Raw genomic sequence first — 21,823 nt, 5'->3', positions numbered from 1 at the left:
CTATCTTCTTATTCTTAGATAGAATTTTCAATGCCTTGCGTTCTGTAAGCATCGTGTAATTTTTCTAGCTTTTAAAGGGGATTTTCACAAGTGTCACTTACTTAGCTTCCAAATAGTTTTCTAAACTTTATGTTTTCTGTTGTTCTGTGAGGTCCATTTTGATTTCAGTATGAATGGGAGTTTCATGATTTGTTTAAGTCTCATAGTATATCGAAGTGTCATTTTTCCTGATGTACTTGTTTGCATCGTGTACCAGTTGGATTCTGTTGGGCTGATTAGGTGTTCGAATGAAATTTAAGCCTTTGCTATGCATGCAGTTTACAATTTTTGTAAGTTTGTGGGTTGATAAGGTTTTTTCATGAGTCTGACATTGTTTGCAACAATGTTAAGTTAAAATGTGTGTGTATTGTGGCCTTTGTCGATCAACTTATTTTTGTATCTGCATTATTATTAGCTTTATGTTTATTGCAGTTTTGCTGTTACATGTGATGACTTTTGCCTATCATCTAGAGGATCTACTACAGATGCACTCGTCCATAAGAAGGAAGTTCAGTCTAGATAAAAAAACTAAAGATTTTGTACACGTCGTTTAAAATAAAAACCCAGTAAACATTACAGATTACATGTTTTGACAAAGTACAATATTAAACACCCATACAAATTACGAATAATACCGTACACAGATAAATCCAATGTTACATTCAGAAAGAGAATATATTCAGACAACTAACAACCATTTACCGTTTTAATGTATTGAAAAATCGCAAAGTTACTAAAATCGCACGACTTTCTTACGTCTGAATAGTAAAAGAGCATCAGCGTGCATTTATCTAAAACAGTTTTAAGTCATATAAGTAAGCCTGCCAAATTCACTTTAACGTTTATGCAGTATTTCAATACATTCAGGTACCACAAACACCTATTAAAATAAACTTTAATTTTGAAATAGAAGGTAACTATAAATAAATTTATAGCAAACTTTTCACATTTTTAAAAATAAATGTGCAAGGACTTAACAGTTTCTTCTTGATAGATTCCTAGTGCTAAAAACTGTACCAGAACCTTATTTATATTAAAACCTATTAAACAATTAGACATTAATTTGGCAGCCAAATTTAATGTATGCAAATTATAAAAGGGCCTCTTTAAAACATTGAACCATCAAAAGTGTTCCTTCATACCCAAGAAATATATTTTAACTTTAAAGTCACTGACATAGCTTATTTAATACGTTGTATATTACCTTGAATGTCTTTTGTAGGTATGTTTGCCGACATATTGGATTTATGCAAATTAACAAAGTGCCTACTCAAACCATTATATCTCCAAAAATTGTTTCTCCGTGTTAAAGAAATATACTTTTAGCCTTAAAATCACTGAAATAGCCTGTTTAAAACGTGGTATATGACTGAAAATATATATTTTAAAAATGTTTTCCGCCATATTGGAATTATGCAAATCGACGAATTACCGATATACAACATCACATCTCAAAAATGATTCCCCGTGCCAAAAAGGTAGTGTCAGACTTTGAAATCACTGAAAAAAGCTTGTTTAACGTATGATGTATAGCCAATTATGTTATTTTGTAGGACGGCTGGTAGCTATATTTGATTTATGCAAATTAGACATAATTTCCTAAGGGAAATTCGAGTAAACTTTTGATATGTTGTTCTGGGTACCTCTCCAAAATGCAGACTGAAGTAAAAACTCTGTTGCAATTTGTGGTGAGTTGGGTGCCAAAATTTCGTGGATTGACTGGACAAGAACTCTACAACGTTTAGAGGGGTCTCTGGCAGAAAAATGTAACAACTTAGCGGCTATCGAACACTCTTTTTTGATAGTGGGGATTTAGTTGAACGGTTCCAGCTGTTGCTTCTCCGCTAGGTGACTGATACCTTAGGTTGTGGGATTCCATATTCCATATCGTGTACATGTATTTATAATGGCTTATGAGAAAGGAACAGAGCACAAAGACAGACTGCCTCTTTTCAGACAGAAAGAAACAAAAACTTACTGTTCTATGACGGTGATACTATGGTCTTGAAAAGCAGGTGATTATGTTCTGTGTGTTTTTTTTTACTTGTAAGAAGCCCTGTTTACATATAGTCACTCTTCGATTGCCAATATCCTCGACATAGTACAGGGCATTTTCGCACAAAGAGGGTTTGTAAAAAGTACATTGTTAAAATTTAGTTTGCATTTAATCTTACCAGAATGAACGATTGATTAAATACCATTGTAACCAGACGTACTTTTCAAAGTGGAAACCTGAATACCACACTCACGCACTTAATAATCCCTGCTAGTTAATCATTATCGTACTCTGTATTCAGACTTATACGTGTGATAACAGTCTGCCTGCTTCATATGCCTTGGAGGGAGATAGTTGGCTGGACAGTTTTTCGCCTACACCACCAAAGACACCGAAAGTACTTTAATTACTCTCTGACCAACAGGTACCGTAACCCTTCAAAACATACAACTGTATTTTGATGTTTCACTGACATCTGACAGGAGCTACACACTGCAAAATTGTATAGTTGAACAAATAGTTATAGAAATGCTATCTGCTCGTAGAAACACTGATAACAAGCATGTTTTGTTCACTTTTCTACCGTTAAACTTCTGACCCTCTACATGCATAGTCAGTGTTCAGTCTCGAATTTCAATGATTACGCAAAAATAAATTAGGATCAGAATGTGATCTTTTGTGATTTTCCTTTATGTCTGTCAGACTCGGACATGGAGTGTTCCGAAAGTATGTCCTATTTTCCTTTTAAAATTACATCATTTTCAGATGGCCGATACAGTAATGGCTTTGTTTTCAGAAAGTTGGCTTTTCGAACCGAACATCAAACTGAGGTCAATCCGACATGTTTTCATGCGGTGGAGACTGTCATCGTAATAAGTGCGTAACACTGCATGACAACAAATATTGTGTCGGATTTTCGTTGTTTGCGTAGGTCGTATTACTATTGACCCCGGTCAAGCTTGAATAGTATCATGCAGTGAAGGCTCTCACCTGTAATAAGTATGTGACGCGCCATAACGGCAAATAATGCCTTGGGTTGTCCTTGTTTGTGTCGGGCATGACGTATTCGTTAAGTTCCACCACAGACAAATAGTATAGAGAGACTGGAAACGCATGCATGCCTTTTGTTCCATGGTCGTCTCGGTAGACTATTGGCTTTTCATATTAAAATGAGCTTCAAAGGTGTTAAACTTTTTGGAGACTTTGTTTGTGGTTGATAAATACACGATATTATGCGAAAAATACGACGAGATGGCATCGTACTGCCAGTCGCGTAGCAACCATACTTACTTTGTGAGATCTCAGAACATAACAAGCCAGCAGTTTCATAAACATGTCCTTCCTTGACGCACGTGTAAAAGACGGTATGACTGACCGTAAACCATTGAGTAAAACCAGACAGTATCGATAAAAGACTTTCAAATTTGGTTCAAACACACTCATTATATATTCATAAAAATATGAGAGGAATTTTTAAAACGGTATAACTCACTTTCCTGAAGCTCAAAACACTCCCGTTTTCGCCAGCACGTCGATTCCGCTCAGCACCACACGACAACAACAACACAAACTTTGCCGAACATACTTTCGCTTAAGAAATCGCGAAAATCCAAAAATTACCGAAGGATGCATGGTCGGCACTCTTCGGAAAAGAGAGGCGAGAGCAACCTGAGGCGAGGCGAACATGGATGGGTTACGTTACCGCTTCACGCCTTAAACAATACCAGTTGCGACTCTGTCTATGTTTCTCTGTGGTTCCACCCAGAAATTGTTACTTTACTCTTCGTTATAATTTTCGCTGCAAGAGACGAAAAAGACTATGATTTCTGTTAAAACTGAGTTTCTTTATATAAACAGTCTATTCGTTTCCAAACCAAGCCTCCGCAAATGTTGTACGTTCACTCATTCTCACCTTTGGCTGTGATCTCCCAAACGGCGATGAAAAGCCGCTGTCGTTTTCAGGATTACAGCCAAAGGTGAGAACGTTTTGATCAACACAAGGAACCTCCAGACCAGAAATTTTGTCATGCACCAAGATAACGTATCAAAGATGGTCACACTTGACTATGGCTATGTTTTAAACATCCCGTCATGATTTACATATTTCATGGATGCGCGGTACGCGTCACAGAATGATGGTATATTCTACGCCTGTCGACAAAGGTAAATACTACAACACAATGAATGATACTCGTCAATGGATAAAATACTGTGGCAAGCAAATGTCGCGAAAAACATAAACAACTCCATACCAACTCTCTCCGTATTTCATCTATTACATATCGTCTGCTTCTCGGGTGTTATGCGAATTGCTTGGTTCGTTAATCAGTCGCTTTTGTTTTTCGACACGCGCTGGCCGGCCGTGATGCAGTAAACACCGTGATACACGCTGGTCAGCCACAAGGGGCCGAGCACAATTAACGGGGGCGGGAGGGGGGGGCACAAAATAAATGAGTGTTCTTGGGGTGGGCCATGAAAATTCCAGGGAAGGTAAGGGGTAGGCCACCAAAATGTTTTACACCATGACTGACAGAGAATATTTTTCAGCATTTTTGTTCCTTGTTGAAGCTGGAGTTCCTTGTTCCTTAATCCCTGATGAAATACCAAGTCTTAAACCTCACAATGCAGTTGTTATGTGTAAAATGAGCAATATTATTATTGAAAATTGTAAGTCTGTATGTGTGTATGTATGTATGTATGTGTACATGTATGTATGTATGTATGTATGTATGTATGTATGTATGTATGTATGTATGTATGTATGTATGTATGTATGTATGTATGTATGTATGTATGTATGTGTATGTATGTATGTATGTATGTATGTATGTATGTATGTATGTATGTATGTATGTATGTATGTATGTATGTATGTATGTATGTATGTTTGTGAGGTTGTGTTTTAGGCAATATTTGGCAATATACTTGTTCTCAAAAACTACTTGTTTGAAAGCTTTGCAATTTTGCATAAAATTGCCTAGGGATGTTATGAGATAAATCTTTTACTGAGTGTTGGGAAACCTGTATTTTTAAGCATTTTCTCAATCTGTGACCTTATATAACCTTTGTGAACCAAGAAAGTGTTTTAGACGGTATCATAGTCATAATGTAGTTGTATTTCCTATCAGTTTGTAATGAAATTTGATCCGGAAAACACATTTAGGTTATTTTTGAGACAGCATACAATTTTCAGCCGATATTTCTAGTATGAGCCACACTAAAACTGTTATTCTATCATAGTAAACAAAGGACCTTTGTACTTGGTATCTACTGTTATGCTGTATACCTCTTGCAGACCATTCATGTTTATATTTGCGTTAGTGGCAATTGTTGCCCTTTTTGTTCAAAGTGTGTTCTATTTTGATCTCCTGCCTTGGAGTATGCATCATTTGGAAAGGTATTGAGGGTCAGTAGCTGTACATAATTTGGCTATTTATTAGTATCTTGTGTTCTGTGTGTTTCACTCTTGAAGAGTATGATGAAATGCACAATATTGAGCTTGTTAGACTAACTTGGAGATGTGCAGTGAACACAGTGAACACATTAAAAAAAATCCATGTATGAATCAATGCTTCAACTACAACAACTATAACAGCACTGAATGAACTTGTACATTGTTTATACGGTATTTGGTAATTTCATCATTCTTTGAGATTAAAATACCACAACACAATATTGAAAAGTAGCTGTAGGTATTATAAGTAGTAAAGCTTGAACATATGTTATTTTGTTTGTTTATTATTTGTTTATTATTTATTTCAAGAATGCAAGAATGTTATTTTCACTAAAGCATATATTAAAAGTTATAAGGATATATATATATATATATATATATATATATATATATATATATATATATATATATATATATATATATATATATACAACTTTATACCAATGTAATCTTTTCTTTTTGGGGAGGGGGCCACAAAAATGTTGTTGCCGGTGATGGGGGGGGGCACTAAAATTTTTGCTGGAGTTGGGGGGGGGCTGTAAAAATATATGCACCAAATATTTTCTCTTCCAGCCCCCCCCCCTGCCGTTAATTGTGCTCGTTCCCTAAACACAATGTTTACTTCAGCACGGCCGACCAGTATGCTTCGAGAAAACAAGCGACTTGGGTACTTTATAATTTTGCGAGCCCATCATTACTTAATTAATTGGTAAATGCATGTAACTGTCATTAGCCAGTTGTTTACACTGCTATCAAGTCCATATATTTACTGTGCGTTCCCTGCGATAAATCAGTTGGGCCCGGGTTGGTCTCCCTTGCAGGTTCCACCCCGGCCAAAGCCAGTGCCTTTGCAATGGTGCCTGGCGAGCCTTTCATCTCACTTTCTGGTGGTGCAATGGATATATTCATGACCAATGGAACTCAGTTCTTATTTAGTAATAGATAGTAGTGCGAAGTGTTTATATTGGCATTCCTTGATAATGTGAACTCCAGAGGAAACACCATATAAATTTACATACTCTTAGAATGGATAGAAAATGGGACCAGAGGCTACGGTGTTTTCATTGACGTTCACCTGAAAGTGTTATTCGCCGGCCGGCATAAGGTTTACATAGGCAACATCAACAGAATTGCAATTTTCCATAATTAATTTCACCGTGCGACTCACTTTGCGAAGCTTTCTGCCAAGAGTCTAGCCGGTGGCTACCTGCCCTCAAATTAATCACCGATGACGTGAACACCAAGGTTTCTTTCGAAGATTGGTTATCGAAGCACGATGACTGGGTTTCTTAACCTCGTACGCAAGATATAAACAAGAGCCTTACATCGCATCGCAAATACACTGTATCTAACGAGAGCTGTAATTTTTATAAAATTTAAGCATATACATTACAAACACACGCACACACACACACACACATATACATATATACATATATATATATATACATATATGTGCATATATATGCATATATATATATATATATATATATATATATATATATATATATATATATATATATATATATATATATATATATATATATATATATATATATCGAAGTATACAGATGTCCTCGAGGGAAATTACAGTGCTCAATGCAAAAAGCAGAGCGTTATAAATAAACAGATTACTTCAAGTACAAAGTAATGAAATCTTTTACTTAAGTTTCATGCATCTTGCAATCCTCAGATAGAGTGAAAGGATTTCTGGCTCGACACTCTTACATATATGATTTGGACGAATCATTCTATTTGTAAGTAGTGTTAAAATTCGATAAATAATATTTGTTTTGGTGGCGACATTTTGAAACCAACTCAGAGCGTTTGTTTAACAGTGTAGATTTGTCAGCATTGATATAATTGATAATAATTGATATAATGTATATATATATATATATATATATATATATATATATATATATATATATATATATATATATATATATATATATTATATCATATAAGTAAAAAAAGCCCCATCAAAGACAGGATTCTAGCAAATTTGAGTGATTTCTTGACCTAAGAAATAAATCTCTTGAACGAGACTGTGCTTTAAAAGTGAAGGGGCATGTGTACCAACAGTAGCCAGACCAAGTTACTCTGGCTCTTACAAAAACACAGGGTCGTTATTGGATAGCAAATATTATCTGCACTTCTGTATTGTCATTTTAATGGGTGTCTAGCAATAGAGTTTGTGCAAGGGTTTTCTCATGAATGACAATGTTGAACAGTGGCTTTACTGCATAATCGAAATACCAAGGCAACAACGTTTTAATGAAGTAACTCAATAAGACCGCATTTTTGTACAAAAAAGGAATGCTTGCGTAGCTAAATGATATTTAATAAAGTGTGTTCCACGGTCTCAGTCTGGAATCCCCTGGCAAGTAGGACTTCACCTTATAAACATCAACCGCACTGTTTTGTTTGTGAAGCCTTTTCAAATGAGTAATCGCCTAATACTGTGTTAGCCTGGATAGCAAAACTTTTTAGTATAATATTAACATTATTGGCGGCCTAGTCGAACTCGTCGGGCTTCGATAATAGCGAAAGGCGATCAAACGTGGCCCGTAGGCGCTTTAAATACTGTGATATAGCCCGACGTCTTCTTAGAAGTTTACCTGACGAATTTAACTTTAATGATTGATGAAGAACTAACCGACAGTAACCTCCTGCACTTGGTGCCTTGTTCGTGACACACGATTCCCCTTATTTATTTTCGTGAACTTTCAAGTAGCCTATTATTGTTACAACTACTTCAGTCTTTAGCAATGCCTGGACGACCTTTACCCTGTTTAACATTGTGCTTAGTGGGGAGCGATTTGACTTGCCGATTGTTTTTAGCTAGTTACCTTGTACGAGGCGCAAAATGTAAAAAAATAAACAATCACGCTTATTACAGCGATAGAAGAGACAGAAAATGTATATAGAGAGGAATTATATATATATATATATATATATATATATATATATATATATATATATATATATATATATACACACACACACACACACACACACACACACACACACACACACATATATATATATATATATATATATATATATATATATATATATATATATATATTCGTTTATGGAATATTACACACGTACTCGTTTATAGAATATTACACACGTACCAATCTGCTGATTCCAGTAATTTATTGTATCTGCACAACGTTTCGTCCTAAAAGTAGTACTTCCTCAGGTGCTACAGAACAAAAAGTTTCAACACGGAGTGAGTTACAGTAGTATTTTTCTTACGAAAAGTTCCATGTCAGAGAACATTACTAAGTGACAGTATGGTGAAAATACAGGAGCTCTTTGGTAGTGGTCTCATGTGAACATCACGAAATCTGTGCTAGTCTCCCGGGAAAATGACGTTAACATGAGACCACTACCCCACTACTAGTGACTCAGATGTTGTATGGCAATTTGAGCCACTCTAACAGGTAAGAGCTGGTAGTGGTCTCATGTTAACATTACGAAATCTGTGCGAGTCTCCCGGGAAAATGACATTAACATGAGAACACTACCCCACTACTAGTGGCTCAGATGTTGTATGGCAATTTGAGCCACTCTAACAGGTAAGAGCTGGTAGTGGTCTCATGTTAACGTCACGAAATCTGTGCGAGTCTCCCGGGAAAATATCACACAAATCACGTGTCATCCTAGTGCTTTTTCCCGGGAGATTTTTTGCACAATTTACGTACTTTGCAAGCGCCCTTCTAGATACACCAACATGCGCCCCTACGTCCGTGTGCTTGCGTATGAACAGGGATTAGATTGACGTACTCGTGCCGTACCTGACGTTCGCTGGTGACCATGCATTGTGTCATCCATTGTAGGTCATCATTTGCCGCATGTGCTTTACACTGCACATTAACTACTCTCAAAAGTAATTCATGCAGGGCATTTTACAGACATGTGCCCAAAATTGATGTTAAGCGCCTAGCAAATCAACACCATATACATGGTAAGCACTGGCGTGTCACTATCAAAGCTATCATAGTCATGTATACTAGCACGATGGATACATTAGAACACTGTCCGTGGTGGTGTGGCTTGGCGGTAATATTGCCATTTACAAAACTCGTATAGTATTAACAAATCTCCAGCAAAACAAACCAACATACAATGTGAGCTTAAATAACCAAGTATGACCTCAACATTGTTTGCCAAATATTATATTGCCTCCGACCTACTTTGATATATCTCATTAACCCGGGCGTTCTGTTTGGTTTTAGTAGATATTGATCAGTACTGGACAACACATTTACCCAAAATTTTTGACGAACTTTGATGACCTTAGACCTACTTTATGTATCTCAGAAGCTACAAAGGCAACAGATTTGGACTTTTTAAGGTGTTGTCCAGTGTTATACTACAATATTTCTACAAGTTTTTGGATGACCAAGGTTGACTTTTTACTAATTTTCTGTAGTAATAATGCAACCTGTTTGGGTTCTTTTGATATCGATCATTATAGCACAACAATTTTCGTCCAATTAGTTAGATAACACAATTTTCGTCCAATTAGTTAGATAACCTTGACCTACATTAAGATATCTCAGAAACTGCAAAGGCAACAGATTTGGATTTTATAAGATATTGACCAGTGTTATACTACAATATCTCTGCAATTTTTGGATGACCTAGGTTGACCTTTTACACAAATTTTATGCAGCAACAATGCAACCAGTTTTGGTTGTTTTGATATAAACAGTATGGCACAAAAATTTCAAACATTTGTTTTGATAACCTTTACATGATTTTAGATATCTCATGAAGTGAAAGAGGTGAGCTTCTGATAGTAAGTGGCATCAGATACTTTGTTGACATTATTTCTTAAATAAGTAAAGAGCAAATTCAAATCATGTTCATATGTAATTGTAAAATTAATAATAGGTGAAGATCTTCCAATGTCAGAAGTTTTTCTTCCTATCTTTAGCACAGTTGAGAATGATTTCCTGTATGCCTTTCTAACAGCAATTTCAGCCGTTTGCCATGTCCATATCAGCTAACTACTTATGTGCATATTTAATGACCTTTACCGGTAAGTGAAATTTCGGTGAAGCTCCAGAAATTTAACAATAGAAGCACTTGTTTCCTCGGCAACTATTCTGAAGTTCAAAATGATTGGTGAGGAAACTGTAGTAATAGAGATAGCATTTCGGCCTTAGATGCTCTTATTGTTTAATTTTTGAAGTGATCAAACCTTTCTGGTCGGGATTTTGGAAAAAAATATTTCTTGCCACTAAATGTTGCCATGGAAACAGGCTGCATGAGCATAAAGAGCAGTTTTGTTATAAATTGCAACCAATGAAACCCATATATTGAAAGTTTTCTTCCATTCTAAGCAATTTTAAATGGTATTTGACAAAAATGATATTTCAACCCCAAAATGGCTGCCATGGAAACGGGTGACACAGTGGTGAACATTATATTTGGGTTTGTCAACCCAAGATGCTCTTATTGTGTAATTTTTGGAGCAATCAAGCTCTTTTCGTGGGGTTTTCGAAAAATATTTCTAGCCACCAAATGGCTGCCATGGAAACATGCTGTAAGAGCATAAAGATAATTTTTGTTTATTATATCCAATCAAGGAACGTTTTTGAGTGTTTTGTCGCCTTCTAAGCCACTGTCAATGAAATTTGCCAAAAATGGATATTTTAAACCCCAAAATGGTTGCTATGAAAACATGGAGCATCAAAGCGGACATCATTTTGGTTCGTTTCGACCAAAAATACAGCTGTGCTGAAATGTTAATCAAAATCGGACCTATGTCATCCGAATTATGATAATAATATAATTCTTTATTTAATTATTATTTCTTCTTGGTTATTACACGAAGTTTGGGCGATACCGCGTCGTATTCGAGTGATATGCCCGTATTTTGATGAGTTTCGCAGCAATGAGTCAAAATGCGGACACGTCATGAGAATACGACGACGTATCGCCTAAACTTCATGTAATAACCCCTTTATCATACATGCATGCTTTGGTTAGAACTGTTTTCCTACGGATTTTCCGAAATTAGCAACGAAATCATCTGAAATCGACCTTGCATTCTACTCGCTGTACTCAAAAAATTGGTTGCTAGAGGAGTGATGACAACCGTATCACTTTTTGATATTATTCCGCTGTGTTTGGCCATTCCACTTCAAGGGAGGGTTTAGGACACAATTTTAAAGCCAACAATTTAAACATTAAGATGTCGACACAGGTTTCACAATTTGAAGAAGATTTATTTCGAGCTTAAAATGGCGATGGATGTAAAACATAGACTGGAGTGTGTAAACTTAGTATGTTTTCGTGTTTTGAAACATTACCTCATCCCTTCGCGAAAGTTATTAGGCCCGCCAAAATCGGATCAAAATACTTGCGCCGCGCCAGCGTTCCATTTCAAACTCGATCGAGTATGAACAAATGATAGAGTTAGAGCAAGCATCACTGCGACATCTATGAATGCACAGTGAAATTAACAGCCGTACCAGTCCGTTTCTTTCCAAGAATTATACATGTCCTCAGACGTCAAATATGCCGAATTTACCATCTTAGAAAGGAATTTGTGAGCGGATTAGGGAAAACCTGAAGTGAGTACACTGTAGGGTGTAGGGTCGTAACTCAATCGTGATTTTGTTGCTGTACGAGTAAAACTTTTTAAAGGTATTGACATCGTCTGCTGGCATATTTTCGTTACTTGCTTGCCTAAATAGAACAACTTCTTTGAAGAAACTAAACGATAGTTTGACTTTCCCTAGTATCTTACACTGTATCCGAAATCCGAACAGGACACGATCAAGTCCTGGGAATCTCATTGACTGGTATTAATCGCATGATATGTGCACCTGGTCTGTCGCGAGTATTTTCAGTGGGGTTGGATTTTTGTGGCTCATTTATGGCTGTAAACGATGTAATTCACCATCTAGATACTGAAAGTTGTCAACAGAAAACTTATCGTATAGCGGTTCTATCATGATGCACTGTCAAACGGGGACCGTAATCTTCAGCAGCGTAGATGACAGGAAAACACTGCAGTGCACCATGTGGGACCGGCCGCAAACGATTACAGGTGTCGTTTTTGGTACAAATGTTCTTGAACCTAAGTGTAATGCCCGTGAACTGACTGCAAACAAAATTTGGACCATGACACAGACAAATATAGAGAGATTTGCAACGGCTATTGTTCAGGAGGTGGAACGGTTATGTAACCCATCTATGTTCGCCTCGGCTCAGGTTGCTCTCGCCTCTCTTTTCCGAAGAGTGCCGACCATGCATCCTTCGGTAATTTTCGGATTTCGCCAATTGTTAAGCGAAAGTATGGTCGGCAAAGTTTGTGCTATTGTTGTCGTTTGGTGATTAGCGGAATTGGCGTGCAGGCAAAAACAGGAGTGTTTTGAGCCTCAAGAAAGTGAGTTTTACCGTTTTAAAAATTTCTCTCATATTTTTATGAATATATAATGAGTTTTTTTGAACCAAATTTGAAAGTCTTTTATCGATACTGTCTGGTTTTACTCAATGGTTTACGGTCAGTCATACCGTCTTTTACTCGTTCGTCAAGGAAGGACATGTTTATTAAACTGCTGGCTTGTTATGTTTTGATTTGTGTGAAGCAGTGTTTCTGGCCTGAGAGCTCAAAAAGTAACTATGGTTGCTACGCGACTGGTAGAACGATGCCATCTCGTCGTATTTTTCGCATAATATCGTGTAATCATCAACCAAAAACAAAGTCTCCAAAAAGTTTTAACACCTTTGAAGCTCATTCATATTCGCTCAGCAGTTTAACACACACACACACACACACACACACACACACACACATAATATATATTATATATATATATATATATATATATATATATATATATATATATATATATATATATATATATATATATCGAAGTATACAGATGTCCTCGAGGGAAATTACAGTGCTCAATACAAAAAGCAGAGCATTATAAATAAACAGATTACTTCAAGTACAAAGTAATGAAATCTATTACTTAAGTTTCATGCATCTTGCAATCCTCAGATAGAGTGAAAGGATTACTAGCTCGACACTCTTACATATATTGATAATGTGCAGCTTTGTATATCAGAAAAGCTGCACATTATCAATGCTGACAAATCTACACTGTTAAACAAACGCTCTGAGTTGGTTTCAAAATGTCGCCACCAAAACAAATATTATTTATCGAATTTTAACACTACCTACAAATAGAATGGTTCGTCCCGATCATATATGTACTAGTGTCGAGCTAGTAATCCTTTCACTATATCTGAGGATTGCAAGATGCATGAAACTTAAGTAATAGATTTCATTACTTTGTACTTGAAGTAATCTGTTTATATATATATATGTATATATATATATATATATATATATATATATATATATATATATATATATATATATATATATATATATATATATATATATATATATATATATATATATATATATATGAACGTGCTAACGAAGGTAACGCATGCCAGCAAAGTCACACGTACGCGTCGCTGTAAGTAGTTCGGTTACAGTGAAAATATAATTCGTATTTTAACATGTTAAAATACGGGTTTATATCAGTACCGTCTAAACAATGGGAGAATGGCAATACAGGCATAGCATGTATGGTAATTAATAATATTTCAACAAGACAAAAAGTAGATACAACTGTAACATTCTTGACTTCCTTCAAAGGGTGTTTGTTCATCTATAATTGCGAAATTATGATGTGAATGGTATATTTCTTTTACAGGTAGAGGTTGCATTACCTACCAATTACAAGGAGGGCTTGTGACACGTATGTGCGGAGTGATGGCGATATTTTGGATCAGGGTTACATTATTTGAAATAATGATACTTTTTGTCAAAAGTTTTGTGTCTTCACAGAATAACTTCCTAACAGTAATATTTTTTATTCTTCAGCTTCAATGATGGGTCGGCTGACATTGATGTATGTGTGTTTGTTGTTCAATCTGATTCTCGACGTACAATTCCAAATTGCCACAGCGAGAAGAACTGAATGTGAATCGTCATCGAGTACCAGCAGTACCACGTAAGAAATGCTTAATTAACGAACTTGCTAAATGCATGGACGAAATGAAACGGAAGGAATGATACACGCCCTATGATTGGCTAGACGCTGCAATGTTCTTTTCGTATGCAATTCTTTGTTCTGATTGGCTGAACGAAAACGACGAAAGTTTTTCTTTACTTTCTATTACATTCTTTTTCTTGATTGGCTGGACGAAAGTGACGAAAGATTTGCATATTCATTTTGTCTGCATGGAAGGGTGAGCTGTTGTTAACCAAAATGCTGGCACCTCGGTCTTATTATATATTCGCCATATAATTCCCCCGTCTTTAAAATACAAGGCATAACAGTGAACACAGATTGAACAGAGTTCATTTACCGCGACCTCATTCAACATGGCTCGCTTCGTTGATGTATTGAAAGGCCGACAAATTTGTATTTTTATCCTTTATATCTTTTTTTGTTCACTAGTAGTTTAATACGCAAAAAATCAACCTCTCGCGACAATAAATTGTTCTATCACATAAACACAATCATCAGCTTTCTTAACTTTGCATTATTTCCCAGTAAATTGGAAACGTACACTGAGTAAAATGATACTACATTAGCCACGGCAGGGCACGCACGTGAAATCCACCAGCTCTTCAAAACAGTTCATTCACCGTGACCTCCATTCAACTCGTGTTATAAAAGGGTTCGAGTACCTTTTCAACGTCGTTTACACGACCACTAACTATAGTTAAGCGGACGAGTAGGAGGCGGTTTACGGAATTTGACGGTACAGTTTGCCAGTAAAACTCCGAGGCCCGCAGGGCCGAGGAGTTTTATGGCAAACTGTACCGTTAAATTCCGTAAACCGCCGACTACGAGTTCGCTGACCGTGTTATACCGCGACTTTGCCGAGTTTTAGAGCCTTGTTTGCACGCCGAAAGCTTTTATTTGTAATTTTAGTGCAGTGCAAGTTGAGACTTTGGCAGGAAAACATTGACGCGTTTTGACACCTTGTTCAACTAAAGTATAAAAAATAACCCATGATTGGATAAAAACTAAGTTGACATGTGTTGCTATTGTAGTGCGATGACGTGGTTGAGCACCTGGTTTGATTTGAATTATGTTTGATTGGTTAGTTGAATGAAGTGAAAAGGTGTTTGCAGATCGACGTTAGAGTCACGCTTTGCGCATTTGGGTCGAAACGTTGAGCAGCATACACGCAATTGCCGAGTCGCTCTACGTATATCGATATGGCGGATGAAGTACAAATGAAAGCTGTATGCGGTGCACTTCAACTACCAAAGCCAAAGATGGAAAAGAAAAGTCCCCTTGTCACGCCAGTGCTAACGGCCACAATCGGAAGACCAAGCTACACAGCCACGTCAGAGAAAGGCGCAATACAAACTGCAAGTACAAATAGGGATTTTACATGAAATTGATAGACAGCTACAATAATAATAAATTATATATCAAAAGAAAGCTCTCTTCGAGACCAATTGATTGCATTTTGTTTGATGAAAATCGGTTCAGTACATGCAGAGATATGTCCTGTTGAATTTGAAAAAAAACTTCCTCCTATTTAGAAATTATGCCATGGTAGACACCTGTAGTTATCATAACCACCAGGTGACCCCATTTTGAACATTGTTTGAGGAAACTAGAATTGCAATTTCTTGTGCTTTTTGCAATAACTTTTTTAACAATTTCTAACAATTTTTAATTTTATAAATGAAAAAGGTTATTTAGAATGCTGTTTAAAAGGTAAACAAAAAACTACCTGTAAAATATCAAATGATACCTGTGACATTGATCGCTGTATGCATTATGTATTGTGAACATCAACAGAAAGATGATAATCATATTCCATCATATTTACTTTGCATATATGAAAAAAGTTATTTAGATTTATATTTACAAGGTAAACAAATTAACAACAATACCTGTAAACAATCAAATGATACCTGTGACATTTTAGAACTTGATTTAAATTTAACAAAATATTTTTTTATATTTTTTTAATTTGAACTTCGAATTTTTTTTAATTTTTTTTTTTTGTGTGATTACAACTTTTATTAAATGAATATGAAATATGTCTGATTAATGTAGATTTTAAGTTAAAACAAAGAACTTTCCAAAAAGTCAAAAAACTTCGTTCTCAACCCTTTGTCTATGCCGTAAAACAGCAACACGCATTTATAGAATGAACAACTGCATTAAAACTGGATGCAAAGTTAAGCTGCCCCGGAAATAACATAGACCCTCGAACATGTCGAAGTCAGCGGTCCGAAATACAAACCAGTATAAATACAACTTTTTCAAAGTCCGGGACACCATCAATGAGGAAAGAACAAATTAATAATCTATGGCCTTGTTCTTCAGAGAGAACCAAAATAGTCCCCTTCTCGGGAACTAAAGATAGAAACTAAAATTTCAGTATAGTATCGGCAAAGTGTGGTGCTCGTCCGTATGCCTACACTGCAGTGCAGTGCTGGCTTGACAACTTCTCAGTGTCTATCGAAAAATATCACCCGGAAGTCAAACTACTTCGAACAAGATAACGTTTGAAAGGGTAAAGTATATTTCTCTAGATCCTTGCGTTAGATAAGAAATCAGACAAATCTAGCTGCAAAATCATGAACGTCGGATCTCAGCTTAGACCTCCTGACACAGAACATGCGGCGAAGCGCCGATTACTTGTATGTGATTCCTGGGAGTGCCCGGATGTAAAGTTGGGGTGAAACCATACTCGCTAAAAAGGGCCTTAAGCATCATTTTTCGCATCGTCAGACTCGTAATTATTGCAGAATTACAATTAATATTTATCATAAAATTAATTTTGGGGCCGAACGTTTAAGGAAATCAAGATTTTCTTTCAAAAAAACACAAACGAAACACAAAGTTTGATCACAGATTGAGTTTTTCTCGGCCGATTTTAACGTTTGCCCCCTCAAAATGAAGCCCATGATCTCTACTTTTGTACCAACCCCAAAAAATAGTGATGCGATCAGAATAAGTCATGCGGACAGCCTATCAAAGAGGTATATGTTCGATCTCCTTCGCGGGACATTCGAGGTCACGGCACAACGCTCATAATGGACGCCAAAATCGCCGGTACGCGTGAGTTTGTAGTCGTGCTGCTTTGCCATTTATCGTAGTAAAAAAGTGAAAATTTCCCAAAATGAAGTTAAATTAATAATCTTCAACACTACAGTTCATTTCCTCTGATTATTTGGTCTATTTAAGAATTAACACGAAAGTTCGGACTAGACCTGCATCGAACGCGTACGTTCAACACAAATGTCACGTGACCTAAAATCCCTAGTACAAAAAAAAACTATGTGTAGATCCACAATGACTGTGGTACTGCGTGTGTTTTGCCTGTAGCTAGATTTAACTTTACCAAAGGCGACTGAAACCTCTACATTCAGTGTTTGACAACTGACTTTGAAGTCTTAAATTTCAGATTCGAATGATCGTGATAACAATAACCTTAACACAGAAATGATATTTGCAATCAATGCCGTTATTTCACGGTGACCTGTAATTGATTTTGAGATGTACAGTCGTTCAAAATTAATTCAGTCTGGTGATTCTTTTAAAGTGTCTTTACTCTGTACTTACCAGTGAAATAAATTTCTTCTGGTATAATGTCTCGCATTTGTTTTTTTTACTCGTCGCCACGTGACTTTCTTTTGTTTAAAAAGTGTCCATTTTACAAGTTCTTTTGTTTAAAAGTGTCCGATTTACTAGTTTTTAACAAAAGAACTCTCCGATTTACTAGTAAATCGGACACTTTTTAAACAAAAGAAAACCAGGTGGTATATAATAAAATATTCGGTTATGGAAATTAGAGAGCATGGTTAGAACAATGGGCACGAGGCGGAGAGTGGTATAACATTATATATTTTCGGGTTTTACTACATAAAACAATATTATATAATTAAAACAAAACAAAATAGTAACTAAAGTCGTTGAAACATTCATATCTTGTCAAATTTATTATCATGATTTAGCATTTTTCTGAATGTTATTTGCAAAATATTCAAACAGATTATCAGAATAGTCTAATGTAGGTGATTTCAGGCATATTTATCATTACGATAAGCTTTCCATTATCCATACTCATTTTTTGATGTAAACAAATCTACCAAATCTTACAACTGTACTTATGATTGCCATTAGAAAGGATAACTTTGATATAAGCTTAAACCTTATCCGGTTATTCCAGATTTTCAACTCCGTGGGAGCTTGAAAAAATCTTCAAGGATAGATGTCACAAACATGTAAATTCATGTCCATTTAGGTAAGCGTAATCTTTAAACACTCTTGAATAAGGCAATTTACAGCGGGTTCACAAAATCACTGCTGTGCTTCATAACAAACAAGTTTACGCTTACGAGGAGCTGTATATGTAGAAGCGGCAAATGTCTAGTAGAAGATGGCAAATGATTGACACGACGGTAAAGCGCAAATAACATGTTATTGTTTGAAAGTCAGAGAAGATATCATTACTTAGATATCAATAAACATGGCATACCATTTTTGCCAGTGGGAACTCGAACATTTTTGTGAATGGTACGATCGAGCTAAGCAGTCATCATACGAATTGAATAACACATTTAAGGTAATTATGACATTTTGACACCCTACTTTGTGCTCATGCTAAAGTATAACTCGTCGAAGTTTGATCGCGATACTCAATTGGGGTCGTTCCATGGAACGAAATTCACTTTATCGTGTTTCATCAAAACAAGATGAACTTCAATAGTCCGATAATGTCATGGTGAATCTTGTTTGCTTTTTTTTTGCATCTCCATTTAATTGATACCAAGTCCATTGCTCTCTTCTTTCAGTACGGGAAAGAACTGTGATGATCTGTGGAACACGTTCCACGATTCCTTTGCATACAAAGACCCGTGTATAAACGAGAGTGATTATACAGAATACTTTAATAAAGCTAAACATTATACACGTAAAGATAAGGTACGTTACGGAATAAGAACATCAGTAACATGGTCAAGAAGTATTTTTCCAATTATCAGTATATTCTGTTAAAACACATGTCGCACGACTTGAAACGCTATGGATTATATTTTATTACTCACATCAAATGTTGAGGAACACTTTTTAACAGAATGAATTGATAGGAACAACCTATTCACATCACATTTTACCCGTCTTTATCATGTAGACACTGTTCTATTCTGGCGTTCAACCCTACGAAGAGAGTCACAAGGACCCCATTCCATATACTACTTTAGAAAACACTTTGATTGGCAATATGTTGGACAAAGTTGATACATGGTGTGGCAAGTATGACGATCAAGGTATTAATTACGTACAATGTCCTGATAGAAATTACTGCATGAGACCGCTGAGTACCGCAAAGTGCGCTTTCTGGATAAAAGCATCCATCGAGGTAAGCTATTTTAATAGACTGGAAACACTACATCGCTCAGTAAACGATCGAAATAACTTTCACTGAAAAGTATAGAAGCAATATCTATTGTTTACGTCACATGCATATCCTCAGACAGGTGTGCAGAGTTTCGCAGCTTTTCTGATTGGCTAAGATCAAAAGTTTGCTCATGTTCGAGTGACTCGATGCTCTGATAATAATTCACCATAACACATACAGTTCTTGGTCTTTGTTATAAAGAGACAGAATGTACTTTAAGGAAAACCCTTTGCTATGACAACATGGTACCAATTCATGATACTCTGGATTAAAAGGGAGAACAAGGACTATTTCGATGTTGCAATGGAGATGTTTAACACACTGGCTTATGTGACCTAGAACATGTACATTCTGAGCGCCACCACAAAGAATTATGATAGAGATCAAATCTGCTTTTACCAGGATGGTAGTGATATTCCATAACCCTGGCCTGTGAATTACAATTGAGGCAAATTAGAAGGTAACAAACGTATTGGAAATGACATATCTCAAAGATTGCACGTTCTGTCTGTATACCGAACTGCCAAACAATATATGTCCATAAGAAGTCTAAGCACTAACACACAAACTATCTAAGCACATTCCTGATGCAATATGTGAACCAATCTGAAACATTTCAACAACAAGAGCACCTTCAATAAATCCAAAGATTACGACAATTCAGCATTGAATGTAAGTGATTATACCGTTCAAATTCAATATTGTCAAACCTATCTGCAAAGAAGAAAATAACAAGAAACATGAAATCAAGTAGTTCAAACACTGCCTGTGAAATTATGTAAACTAGGATCAACAAAATATTCCTTCAGTTTCTTGATCACCACTTCCTAACGGAATCTAAAGCATACAATATGATCGTTTGTAGAAGCACGGTTAAATTGAGCTAAAGCTGCAAGGATAATATGGACTGTATAATTTAATTGGATAATACGAAAAAATTCTCTATACACCAACATGGAAATCGATCAGCTGTTGTGATTTTTCGAGTTATTGGGGGAAAAGGTGTGCAACTTTCGTCGTTTAAAAATTGGACTAATTTTACGTTATGATACAAGATGATATGTAAGCAGAGATTAATAATTGCCTACTCTATCCGACCCAAACATTTACTGTAATATACTCAGGTGCTTTGAAGCCACAAAGAGACTGCAAACTAGTATATGGTGTTCCCTGAAACAGTCTTGTGGAGAGCATACACAGTGGAAGCTCGAAGGATTCACGTATGCAGAGAACGTACGAGATCTATGTTGTAAATAGACAACTGAACCTAGTATAAAAAATGCCTGCCAGTGGTGTAATGTTCTCGAAACTAGACCAATTTTAGTAATAAACTTGAACCAATCGAGGTCATTGAAAACCCCTTGTTAAATATTCTTGCCCCAATAGCTGCTAATTTTATGCATTATTTTATGATTTTATTTTCAAACCAAAGTTGGTTTGTGTAAATGTGCTAACTGAAGGACGTGTATTGAAGTATCACTGCTCGCTGATTTGGACCATGCCTACACGTTTTAACAGGCTTAACAATAAACGGGTGCCGCACCATAAAATGGCGCCCTCACAGGAAAATACAAAAAACAGTATTTCCTGCACATACACATCGTGATCATACCAGAAACAAGTATGATGCCATTTACTTGAATGCACAACACAGGATGGCCAACATTTTGTTGTTGTAATCTTTATTTTCTCTATTATATAATGAATTTTTGAAAATGGCGGGAAATCGAAGATGACGTTAAAACCTTTGAATTAGCATGCCACTTTGACACTCATAGCAGCATTATACACTTTTCAATCTCTAATGGGCCTTATTCAAAGAGAACTCTTTGAAACCTAAG

At 36.1% G+C, this 21,823-nt stretch overlaps 1 protein-coding gene and 1 long non-coding RNA gene across 2 annotated transcripts in view; one reads left to right on the top strand and one right to left on the bottom strand.

The window, feature by feature from the left end:
- The window catches only part of LOC139119141 (uncharacterized), a 204,347-nt gene that overhangs the window by 59,016 nt on the left and 123,508 nt on the right, over positions 1–21,823 (bottom strand). The window lies entirely within an intron of this gene.
- LOC139118741 (ADP-ribosyl cyclase/cyclic ADP-ribose hydrolase-like) overlaps positions 2,351–21,823 on the top strand; it is a 55,138-nt gene continuing 35,665 nt past the window's right edge. Inside the window, exons 1-5 of the mRNA XM_070682165.1 lie at positions 2,351–2,459; positions 14,425–14,554; positions 18,753–18,827; positions 19,378–19,507; positions 19,716–19,943. Coding sequence (XP_070538266.1) covers positions 14,430–14,554; positions 18,753–18,827; positions 19,378–19,507; positions 19,716–19,943 — 558 coding nt within the window. The 5' untranslated portion in view covers positions 2,351–2,459; positions 14,425–14,429. The remainder of the gene's footprint in view (positions 2,460–14,424; positions 14,555–18,752; positions 18,828–19,377; positions 19,508–19,715; positions 19,944–21,823) is intronic.

The sequence above is a fragment of the Ptychodera flava genome, chromosome 19, assembly GCF_041260155.1.
Source record: "Ptychodera flava strain L36383 chromosome 19, AS_Pfla_20210202, whole genome shotgun sequence".
NCBI classification, from domain to species: Eukaryota; Metazoa; Hemichordata; class Enteropneusta; family Ptychoderidae; genus Ptychodera; species Ptychodera flava.
Note: the sequence above shows the minus strand (reverse complement) of the source record. Positions and strands in the feature narration are given on the sequence as shown.